Below are 12,540 nucleotides of genomic sequence, written 5' to 3'. Positions count from 1 at the left end.
CCGATGAGAAGTGACAAACTGAGAAGTGCAGAGGATAGAGCAAAACAAAATGCCGGTCATGAATTGGAAGACGACAACAAGGAAAAAAAAAATAAAATATCTGAGGATTTCAATATAAGAGAAGAAAAGGTTGAGTTTTTTTTTGCCCAGCCCTATTTGGTCTCAAGATGGCGCCGAGTATGGCTGCTGCGTTGCGAGCTCCGTTACAACACTGCGGTTTATTGTTTGTTTTGTTTACAGTTCTTTGTTTTTTTGTCTTGGATGTTGTCTGCCTTATTGTTTACGACAGACAAACGCTTTTGGACATTGGTTCTACAATTACACATCGAAAACCGGACTTCAAATTCCTTAATGCCGACCCGCTGTTTACAAACACGCCGGCGGAGCCCTTTGTCTGGACTGCCCGGCCGTGGAAACGCAGAAGGAAAAGAGGAAAACGAGCCGGCGTTCTCATCAGAGTAAGATGTCGTGCAGATCGACCCCCGCTACCCAGTATACTACTGGCAAATGTTCAGTCTCTGGACAACAAGCTCTGCAAGCTGAGAGCGCGGATCTCTTTCCAACGAGAGACGAGAGATTGCTGTGTTATCTGCCTTACAGAAACCTGGCTGGCTGCGGAGATTCCAGACTCGGCCATCTAAATCACGGGCTTCTCTGTGCACCGAGCGGACAGAGCGAAAGACCTCTCCAGTAAAAGCAGAGGTGGTGGTGTATGTTTTATGATCAACAAATCATGGTGTGATCAGAGGAACGTACATTTAATCAAGTCTTTCTGCTCTCCTGATCTGGAATTTCTCATGCTTCTGTGTCGACCATTCTGGCTGCCGAGGGAATTCACAGCGGTCATCGTCACAGCTGTGTACATCCCCCCACAAGCCGACACAGACCGGGCACTCAGGGAACTGTATGGGAATATAAGTGAGCAGGAAACCGCACACCCTGAGGCTGCGTTCATTGTTGCCGGGGACTTTAACAAAGCCAACTTCAAAACAATCGCGCCAAAATACCACCAACACATAAAGTTCAACACACGAGGGGACCGGGTTTTAGATCATTGTTACTCTCCGGGAACGCTACAAATCACTCCCCCGCCCCCCCATTTGGCAAATCGGACCATTCTTCCGTTCTACTTCTACCTGCTTACAGGCAGAAACTAAAACGGGAAGCACCCACCCTCAGAACAATCCAGTGCTGGTCGGACCAATCAGATTCTGCGCTACAAGACTGTTTTGATCACGCGGACTGGGAGATGTTCCGGTCCGCCTCTGATGACGACATCGAGGTTTACGCTGACAGCGTAACGTGTTTCATCAGGAAGTGCGTAGAGGACGTTGTTCCGACCAAAACTATACGAATATACCCCAACCAGAAACCATGGGTTAACGGCAAGGTTCGTGCGGCACTCACTGCGCGGACCTCCGCTTTTAATTCTTCTAACACGAAGGAGCGTAAACAAGCCAGTTATGCCCTCCGTAACACTATCAGTACAGCCAAACGCCAGTACAGGCACAAGCTTGAAGGTCAGTTCAACACCACTGACTCTAGGAGTATGTGGCAGGGAATTAACAAAATCACGGACTACAAACGGAATAAAGTTTCCGCCATGAACACCGCTGCATCTCTCCCGGACGAACTTAATACATTTTATGCTCGTTTTGAGGACAATAACTCCGCCCTCGCGGAGAGAGTATTCGCAGCTGACGCTACAGAGGTTGGTTCACTCTCCGTCTCTGTTGTGGATGTAACCCGATCCTTCCGACGGGTGAACATCCGTAAAGCCGCGGGTCCAGACGGCATTCCGGGCCACGTCATCAGAGCGTGCGCGAATCAACTGGCTGGTGTTTTTACGGACATTTTCAATCTGTCCCTCTCCCTGTCTGTAGTCCCCACAGGCTTCAAAACATCAACCATTGTGCCTGTACCGAAGCAAGCCACAATCACTTGCTTAAATGACTGGCGTCCTGTTGCTCTGCCCCCCATCATCAGCAAATGCTTCGAGAGGTTAATCAGAGATTACATCTGCTCTGTTCTGCCCACCTCTTTGGACCCATTGCAGTCTGCCTACCGCAACAACCGCTCCACCGATGATGCCATTGCATCTACAATACACACTGCTCTCTCCCATCTGGAAAAAAGGAACACATATGTGAGAATGCTGTTTGTAGACTACAGCTCAGCATTCAACACCATAGTGCCCTCCAAGCTTGATGAGAAACTCCGGGCTCTGGGCTTAAACAGCTCGCTGTGCAGCTGGATCCTTGATTTCCTGTCAGGCAGACGTCAGGTGGTTAGAATGGGCAGCAACACCTCCTCATCACTGACCCTCAACACTGGAGCCCCGCAGGGCTGTGTTCTCAGCCCCCTACTGTATTCACTGTACACACATGACTGTGCGGCAACACATAGCTCCAACGCCATCATTAAGTTTGCTGACGATACGACGTTGGTAGGTCTGATCACTGACAATGATGAAAGAGCCTACAGAGAGGAGGTGCACACTCTGACACGCTGGTGTCAAGAGCACAACCTCTCCCTCAGCGTCAGTAAAACCAAGGAGCTTGTTGTGGACTTCAGGAAGAAAGATGGAGAACACAGCCCCATCACCATCAATGGAGCACCGGTGGAGAGAGTCAGCAGCTTCAAGTTCCTCGGTGTCCACATTACTGAGGAACTCACATGGTCCGTCCACACTGAGGCCGTTGTGAAGAAGGCTCACCAGCGCCTCTTCTTCCTGAGACGGCTGAGGAAGTTTGGAATGAACCAACACATCCTCACACGGTTCTACACAGCACTGTAGAGATGTCTGGTTGCATCACCGCCTGGCACGGTGGTGCGAACTGCCAGGAACATCATCGGAGGTGAGCTTCCCTCCCTCCAGGACATATACACTAGGCGGTGTGTGAAAAAAGCTCGGAGGATCATCAGAGACTCCAGCCACCCGAGTCATGGTCTGTTCTCACTGCTACCATCAGGCAGGCGGTATCACAGCATCAGGACCCGCACCAGCCGACTACATGATACCTTTTTCCCCCAAGCAATCAGAATGTTGAACACTTGATCTATCAGGATCAATAATTAGCACTGCACTTTATTAATCTATAATCTCACACTGGACTGTCGACATATTCTCCTCAATATACTACTTCATATACATATATATTTCATATACTCCTTACTAATTGTATTGTATATTGTGTATTCTATATTGTGTGTATTGTATATAATTATCGTGTTGTGTAAGTATGTGTACATTTGATATGTAAATTGTGTTGTGTAAGTATGTGTACATCTGATATGTAAATTGTGTTGTGTAAGTATGTTGTTTATTGTAATTGGTATATGTCTCGTCACTGTCATGACTGCTATGTTGCTCGGACCTGCACACAAGAATTTCACCTACTGTTGCACTTGTGTACATGGTAGTGTGACAATAAAGTGATTTGATTTGATTGATTTGATGTGTTTGAACTGGAGTTCACCAACCAAGAACTCCGGGAGATGGAGAAGGCTGCAGCAGCGGCTCAAACAAGTGGTGGCTCAGCGGTTAAGGCTCTGGGTTACTGATCAGAAGGTCGTGGGTTCAAGCCCCAACACCACCAAGACACCACTGTTGGGCCCTTGAGCAAGGCCCTTGAACCTATCTGCTCCAGGGGCGCCGTATCATGGCTGACCCTGCACTCTGACCCCAGCTTAGCTGGGATATGTGAAAAATAAATAATTTCACCATGTATATGCAGAAATGTATGTATAATGTGTGACAATTGGTCAAATTAAATTAATTAAATTAAACAAAAGAATCTGGGAGACGGAGAGTACAGGAGACGTGGTGGTGCTCATGCAGGTAATGCCAACAGAGGCTGAGAGTATTTGCTGCCATGAATGGACTATTGGAATGACTGGAAAGACACATGAACGCACCATTTTAAGACTAATAGTAATCTACAGTATAGCTAAAACAACCCACTACTTTTCGCCGTTTTCCTTTGCTGTAAACAACGTGTGCTTCAGTGTTCGTCACTTCTCACCAAGACATTCTCGCTTGAGGGTGAGTAAATTATGGGATAATTTTCATTTTTGGGTGAACTAACCCTTTAACACATGAGATTCTTGTGGATTAAAGGTATAGTGCAACCAGAAATTCTGTTATCCTTGTTCCAAACCTTTTAAGTTGTTTTTTGTTCTAGTGGAACATATAATGATAGGACTGGGTAGAAATATCAATGTTTGAATTAGGGCTGCACGATATTGGAAAAAACTGACATTACGATATTTTGTTTTTCTCTGATTTTTATATATTGCGATATGAAAAAATACAGGATGACTTCGCCAGATGACATGAATAGATCTATTTGAGAAGAATTAATTATTCTAGAATGATTGGGGTGATTTTGTAGGGAACTGCATCTTCATGGAAAAGAAACTGAAAATGACTTTTTGACTTATTTTGGGTAGATTATTTTATTATAATATTTAATACACCGTTTAATTCAACATGGTTCCATTGTATTCATGTAGTACTCTATCAATTCACCCTAAAGTCAATGATCTAACATGTTATGATATTAATAATGCATGTTGCTTAATCTAAAATAAAGGGACTCATTTGTCCTGGTGTCTAGAAGGGATTCTGGAGATTACAGGAGGCTTTATCTCTGTACTCCAACCAGTTTAAAACGGAGCATTACACTAAGGAAGTTTCATTATCCCAATAGGGCATTAATGTGAATGACAAAATAAGTAATTTAACATTTTATTATATTACAAATTAGATTACAAACCTTTTTTTTTTTTTTTTTTTTTTAAAGAAATGTAAACAATAAATATCTTTTGATTTAAACCCTTTGGGGAAAAAAGTGCAGCTATACACCAACCCTGAGTGGTTTACAAAAAATACAACAAAAAAATAAAATGTTTCTAAAAGAAATAACTTAAAAAATAGTTGCGTGATTGTATTACATACCGCTTGTCAAGTGACCGGATCATGTTTTTAAAACCCTCTTTGGTAAACGTGTTAATTGGTTCCATGTCTTTCGCAAGGTGAAATGTTACTGAATCTGTTTTTTTGATTTTTTTTTTTTCTCTGCCGTTTGGAAACTTTCTCGTATGGTGTAAAACTGGAAAGGCATCTGAAATAGTTTTTTTGCTTTGGACGGCATTTAGATCTGGCTTTGCACTCGATATACAAAGATTTGTGGTGCTGACTTAAATGATCAAACGAATTGGTTGTTTCCTCGTGTTGTGGCAACAATTGCAAGACAATCTCGACAAAGTATCTGTTTTTGGTCAACAACATCATGTCTGTAGACAAAATACTTCCATATAACTGACAATGCATTTCATTTAGCAACCAAATCCTCCATTTATTTTGGCGCAAGCAGAGCCTGCACATCACCAACGTGCAGCAATGAACGTTTACATTTTTTTTTAAATAATAAACTGTATCTATGAACCCATAAACCGGAGTAAATTAAGTAATATCAGACAGATATAATGCTACTTTTCCTATTGGAAAAAAAAAAATATTGTAGACTATCTTTATCTTACTACATCGCACGTTCTGCGATGTGACTATTGTGGATGCGCACATCGCGATGTTGATATTGTGCAGCCCTTGTTTGAATGCATCCAAGATCTTCATTTGAACTCTATATTCAATATCGATATTGATCCTTAAATCCCAAGATCGGGAGCATCTGTGATTTAGCCTCTGGCTGGTAAGTTTTCCAATTTCACTCACCAGTTATTTGTGTGGCAAAGTGGTGAAGAACTTCAGAGTTTAGAGTGAAAGTTTGGTTTTGACTCATTCCATGTGTGTCCAAAGACGAGATCTATGGTAAACATTTGTCATAAAATAATGTCTCTCTTAATTGCCTTTCTGTTTTCTACAGTCAGTTGTTGATAAAAAATAAACTAAAAAAAAAAACTAAATGTAATTCTAATCACGCAGCATGGAAGGGGTAAACCATTTGAGTCCTCCCTCATTAATATGCACTTATTTGCAGACCAGATGGTTTTCATAAAGAGACTGTACCGGGTTTTTAGCATGTGTTGAACAAATCAATTTAAATACTTGTAAATGGTACAAATTATGCGTGTAAACAATAAACCTGTAACAAATTATATTCAATATAATATCATATTATTGATTTTGTTCATTTTAAAGAGCTAAAATGTGACGCATGATGAAAATCTAATCAAATGTAATTGTTACAGTTAATATTTTCATAATATACCTAGATAGATGGTCCCCAGTATTAGTGTTGTCACGGTACCAAAATGTCAGTAGTTGATACCGATACCAGTAAAATTTCAGTTTTCGATACCCCAGCAAAAATATGCTAATATTATAATGTGCTATTGAACACAAGTTTAGTTATTTTTAATAATTATTTTATCATGTTTTAAAGTTTAATCATCAAAATGGTGTCCAATCAATTAATTCTTCACTTTTAATAAGTGAAAATATCAACATTGCATTTTTTTTCAACAGATGTCTTGCTTGTGTTATAGTGATTGAATTATTGTTTTTATTATTACAGAGAATATTACATTTTACTGTACAGTTGTATTCAATTACTTCAATTTCAACCATCTAGCTTTTATTTTGAATTGTGCTTTTATTATGATGACGTGTGTGTTGTTTTTTTTTTTTTTTTTTTGCTGGAAGCTTCACTTTTCCAGATAAATACTTTGCAACATGGCCAAGTGTGATCATTGAAGATATTCAAGTTTTGTCTGAAATCTTCTCTTTATACACTGTCACAATAACCACTGTTGTGTCAATGTCATACCTTTTTGCGTTGTGTGATGAGCCAACCAAAAATTGTATTTCTCATTTTCTCTCTGCAGTGCTGAGGGCAGTCACGTATCAGGACAGAGTAACGGCCGGGACCCTCAGGCTCTGGCTAAGGCGGTCCAGATTCACTATGACACCCAGCACACCATGTACTTCGCCTGACGTCCACCAGCAGTAGACGCAATTCTACACTCCCTTTTCAATTGGTCTCTCGCTCTCTCTCTTCCTTTATCTAACTCTCGCATCTTCATCTGCAGCAAAGCAGTTCTAAAGCCAGGGGCCCATCTGTCAGTCCAGTTGAAATTGTGGTAGGCCCCGAAGAACCAACTTCTACCAGCAGTTCTGCACTGAGAGGCCTCCGACCTCCAATGCACAGAAAAAATATATCCAATTGAGCCATTTTTAACTTTTTATTTGTTTGATTTTGAATGTCTTTTTAATTTGTAATATACACTGAGTGTGAGCAAACCTGCGCCATTGGTCAGGGCAGCTCTGGCTCTCTCAGCTAAGCTGGACTCTGTCTACTTTTACCTCAAGCCGCCATTGGCTCAATCTTGTCACATGTCTTTTGAGGGAGGAGTGGGGCTTGCATGTCAGTGAGGAGGGGGGGGTTGACTGGATTTGTTTTTTCTCCTTTTTTATGATCGTATTAGGTCTCTCCTCTCAGTCTTTTACAAACGAGGTGACTTGGGCATACATGCCCATTACCTGCTCCCATTTTGTGTGTGTGTGTGTGTGTGTGTGTGTGTGTGGTGCTTGTTGGGTGAGTGGAGGATTGTGTATGTGTGTCATGTCTCATGGTAGGCCTCTGAATTGTTAAGGGAAATCTAGGAGCAAACTGCTGTAAATGCCTTTTTATTTTTTATATATATATTAACATGCATAGATCTATAAAAAGTATATAAATATTTACAACTCTTTAAGCATATTCCATTTGACAGTTTTACAGACTTTCATAAGCTGGTGGTTTTGTGTAGCAGTAGCATTTCCCATAGTCCCATCTGCGAGATGTTGGGAGTGTTGGACCTGGGTTAACGAGGCTTGGTACAGGTGCCATTCTGCCTGTGGCTTGCCTTAAAATGAGTATAGCTTGTTTGGATTATTTTGGGTTATTTTACAGGGTCGAAAGGTATGGCCATTGCACAGTTATGGGCGTAGTGCTAGCATTGTTCTGGTGGCACTGTCTGAAAGGCTAGGCTTGCAACATACAGCACTCTCCCTTTTATGCATTTATACATAAAATTCAAACCGGATTTGTAAGAATTTAATATAAAGTTGTTGTTTTTTTTTGTGGTAAACTTAGTTTGTTAGAGTAAATAATCGTTGTTCTTGTCGTTAATATTGATCAGTTGTCTGTAAATTGGTTGCGTAACTAATTGAACCAGGAGTCAGTGGTTGTAAACGGAGAATCTGTATTTTTTAAATTTTGTTTTGTGTACGGTATTTTTTAATACAGCTTAAGTTCTTCTAGTGCTGTGGAAATGAGGGCCTAAATGCTTTGGTTTGTCCTCCTCCAAGTTAGAATTTATCAAAGTTTGAGTTTTAGCTTATTTCTATACCAAGTTTAATGCGTATCGGCTGGCGGGAAAAAGAAAAAGTGACTAATCAGAATTTTTGGGTGGGAATACTAGCAATGTTTTTACACTTAAAAGTGTTTATTACTTCTGCGTGTATATGAACTTGAATCTTTAATATAAATCTGAATGATCTTTTTTCTCTTGACGTATACAAAATAGGACACCATACATTTAAGACGCAAGCATAAGCACTGCCTTTGGACTGAACAGCACCTTGCAAAGCATGGTCAGATGATACTAGGCCTTGCTCCAAGATGGTGTAGTTCGAAGGGTCTCCAGCATGCACGCCTCTTCAGGGGAACTGCTCTTTAAAAACCATTTTGTATTAAACCATCCGTTAAGCAGCAGGTTTGCTATGAATGAGTTTGAGCACCAGCCTGTTGGTGGCGTGGACACTGGGCCCATGAAAGAAATGGGCAAGGGCATCAAATGCAATAAGTTGACTTCTAGCATTGGATGTGTCGAATGCTGAATAGGTTACTTTGATGTCATGGCTTCCAGATAATACAACGTTTGACTGTAGTAGTGTCCTTTTTAGGCAATTCACAAAATTGTTACAAGGCATTAATTCCAGTTTCTATCATGATATCACTGCAAAGCAATATAACCCGAAATTTAGAACAATTTTAAAGCTGTAATATTTTTCGTCAATGTGGCTGTTGGTTGGATTCATATTGCCGTTTGTGTTTATGTACTTATTTTGCTTGTATCAATCAGTGGGAATGTGCATATGGTGGACTAGCTCTTTAGACTCTGTGGACAATTTCAAATTTAGACTGCTCACCTGCATGCTAGAGTATTGCTCTAATCTCTTATAAAATATTTATTATGACACAGAGAGAACTTTTTTCTATTTGTACTTAAGTACAGTGAGACTGTTTCGAGTAGCGATTGTTGTCCAGTCTCTTTTACAAGATTTTTAAATTCCTCAACAAATGTCAGTAACTCATTGAGGGCAAGATGTGGGTGTCGAAGGGGTGAGGGGCGCCGGTCTTTTGGAGCTCCACCCCAAACGAGGTACTTATTTCAATCATAGGGCTGCTAAGAATGTCCTCCTCACCCCTTCCTTTCTTCACACCCTGTCTTGTTCCCTCTCTACTCTCTGGCTCTCAATTGCTGTGGTGCCGCCCTGGTGGCACCTCCACACGTGCACTTCCTCTGCATGTGGTGGGCCCTGAGGGTTCACTGCACAAGGATTACCTCTTTAACTTTTTTTTTTTAACCCATTCTCTCTACCCCAATTAAAAGAGAGCATGAGTTGTTTTTGTATTCCTATTTGATAAATATGGCTTTGTTATTTGAAAAATGTGTATTGTCATTTTTTGTTTCTTACTGGTGTGTAGCTTTTTTGTGCTGTTCTATTCTCGTGTTAGGAGCTGTGTGATTTGTCCAATAGCAATAGTGGGCACTCTCTTTGACCTGCTGGGGAATTGCTCAGGACTCCTGTAGCCTATCCTATTTGAGTGTCCTGTCAGTTGCTTTATTGCTTGGTGACATTTAAAAAAAAAAAAGAAAAAATCTCCCCCTTTTTTTTTTTTAGCCTGCAGGGAATATTTGTGTTATTGTGCAAAGTAATAAATTGGTATTTTATGCCCATAACACATACTTCTGTGTCATGTCATTCATTGCTGTTCTAGTCTAGTGATTTTAATTCTAGATTTGGCATACTTTTCTTCCCTAGCATTTATTAATAAACTGATTGAGTGAGTTGAATTGTTTTACAAAAGATTCCATATTTTATACACACACACACACTCACACACACAGCCGGCCAAAAGTTTGGAATAATGTTCAGATTTTGCTGGAAGGTAATTGGTACTTTAATTCACAAAAGTGGCATTCAACCGATCACAAAGTAGTCAGGACATTACTGATGTAAAAAACAGCACCATCACCATTTGAAAAAGTCATTTTTGATCAAATCTAGAAAGTCCTTATCCTTGAGTAATCATGCTAAATTGTTATTTTGGTACTAGAAAATCACTTGCCATTATATCAAACACTGCTGAAAGCTATTTGGTTCGTTAAATAAATGTTATCATTGTCTTTAAGTTTGTAGTTGCCACAGTATGCAATAGACCTTTTTTTTAGATGAAAAATGGCAACAACAAAAAAGTTCTCTTAAAAAATCAGTCAATCATTGTTTTGAGGAATAAAGGCAATACAATGCTTGAAACTGCCAAAAAAAAAAAAAAACCTGAAGATTTCATACGAAGTGTACACTACAGTCTTATATTTAATTTATTATAATTATTCATTGCCAAGAGGCTTTGGTTACATCACAGCTATGAATCATGATTTGCAACTTGCTAGTTGGTTTCAGGTAGTATTGGGTTAATTTGGTCAACATTTAGGAGTACACTGGCCAGTGACTGAAATGAACTCATAAGGGGCAATATTTGCCCCCTGGATTTGAGTTTCAAGGGCATTTTTGTTTTAGCTTTTATGAGGGCATTTCATCTGTTTATTGCAAATAGTTAAATGTAATTGATTCATTAAAGATTTTCAAAACTGTGAATGTATTACCTCTGACCTATACATATTTTATGCCATAACTTGGGCCATATAGAATACTGTCAGATGTTTAAAACTAAAAAAATACTTTTTTACCCACACAATTTGAGTTTCATGGTTATTTTTGGTGGCATTTTTGCCTAAGCCCTCCTATATTTCTGACTCTGACACTTGCATAAAATTTGATCCAAAGAGCCTCCAATTTTGATTTCATGGAGTCTCTAAAGCCACTAGATGGCAACCCATGCAAAATGCAACAAGGTAAAACCTACATTTTCAGAGCCAGCACCAGCCAGTTTTAATTTTGTTTTATGGTGTTCCTTTTCCAACAATCATGATCAACACATTGAGCAAATGAAGATGATCTGTCCATTTTATGTGTGCCGGCCCATCCATGCCCATATATGGAACAAAAACCATTAAGGAAAATGATAAAAAGGAACGTAAATATGGAGACAGGGAGAGTGGAGAGGATCTAGTAAAAAGCGAGGTGTACGGATTACCTGATGGTGTATGGGCTCAGTTCGTAAAATAGAGCTGGATATGCTCTGTGTTTGGCCAGTGTTAACGCCGGAGTGAAGAGGTTCCTAATGCCGGCTGCAGAGTATTGTCATCTTATGCGAAGGCCGTTGTCAAGTAACCAGTTAAGGTAATCGACTTGCGTTGGCTTCTCTGCAACCTCAAGCCCCTCGGGAATAGTTCTCCCTGCTATCCATGGTCAGTGATTTACAAACACGCACACACCTAATCTCGTACATTCACAGCCCCACATTCGTGCCTCGCTCAGAGTGAGTATTGCGTCTAGTTTTTAGCTTTCCTTTAAATTCAATAACTTCTTCGTGACAATCTAATTACCCTCTATTTCTTGCCTCCCTGTTTTGTTTTTGATACTGGTGAGTGAAAAGGACACTCGAAATCTGCTGATTTTGATAAAAAAAAATACAGGTGCATGAGTCAAGCATCACCGATAGACGTTTTCAGCTAAAGTGTTTTTTTAAAATTTTTATAACTGTTTCTGTTAAACATTGTGTTTATGATTGTGTTATGGATGGGGGTAAAAAATCTATCATACTGAACTGCATTCAGTTGTTTGTGGTGTTTCTTTTTTTTGTTGTTGTTGTTTAAGGTTCAAATCTACCAGTAGACAGGCTTGACCTGTCTGGCGCCCGAAATAATTTGTGGAACTATTAAAAATCCCAAATGTAATCTGGTTTTTGGGCCGCCACCGTTACATATGCTTAGACCTCACTAAGAAATGGAAACTATTTTTATTTTATTTTTTATGTCCCCAAAATTCCGTTTAATGTATTGAATGTGCTCTAAAAGTTCTGCCTTTGCATTCTTTTTCATTTTATAGCATTTGCTAATTTAAATATGAAGGGACCATATATATATATATATATATCACACACACACAATGTACTATGTACATACACACATTTAGAGAATATCTGTTGATGATAAAAATTACTTGTTGATTTACAGTTCTCACTCTCTCATTTCTGTATTACACAGCTGTTCTATTATAAATTCTGTATCCTCTTGTTATTGTAAAAAAGCACACTTGAGTTTCTCTGTACTATGGGCCATCACCCCTTCTGTCGGCTCTCCCTCTTATATACCCCCTCTGTTGCTTCTACCCCTCCCCTCTTG

General features: G+C 40.0%; 1 protein-coding gene across 2 annotated transcripts in view; it reads left to right on the top strand.

Annotated features, from left to right (window-relative positions):
- The window catches only part of LOC127650375 (protein argonaute-4), a 41,836-nt gene extending 31,859 nt beyond the window's left edge, over window positions 1–9,977 (top strand). For both annotated transcript variants that reach the window (XM_052135750.1, XM_052135749.1), the window contains exon 18: window positions 6,850–9,977. In XM_052135750.1, the coding sequence (XP_051991710.1) occupies window positions 6,850–6,958 (109 nt within the window). In that variant the 3' untranslated portion in view covers window positions 6,959–9,977. The remainder of the gene's footprint in view (window positions 1–6,849) is intronic.
- Window positions 9,978–12,540: the final 2,563 nt, after the last annotated feature.

This window comes from Xyrauchen texanus, chromosome 10, assembly GCF_025860055.1.
Source record: "Xyrauchen texanus isolate HMW12.3.18 chromosome 10, RBS_HiC_50CHRs, whole genome shotgun sequence".
Classification (NCBI taxonomy): Eukaryota; Metazoa; Chordata; class Actinopteri; order Cypriniformes; family Catostomidae; genus Xyrauchen; species Xyrauchen texanus.
The sequence above is the reverse complement of the archived record's forward strand: the minus strand, read 5'-3'. Positions and strand labels throughout refer to the sequence as shown.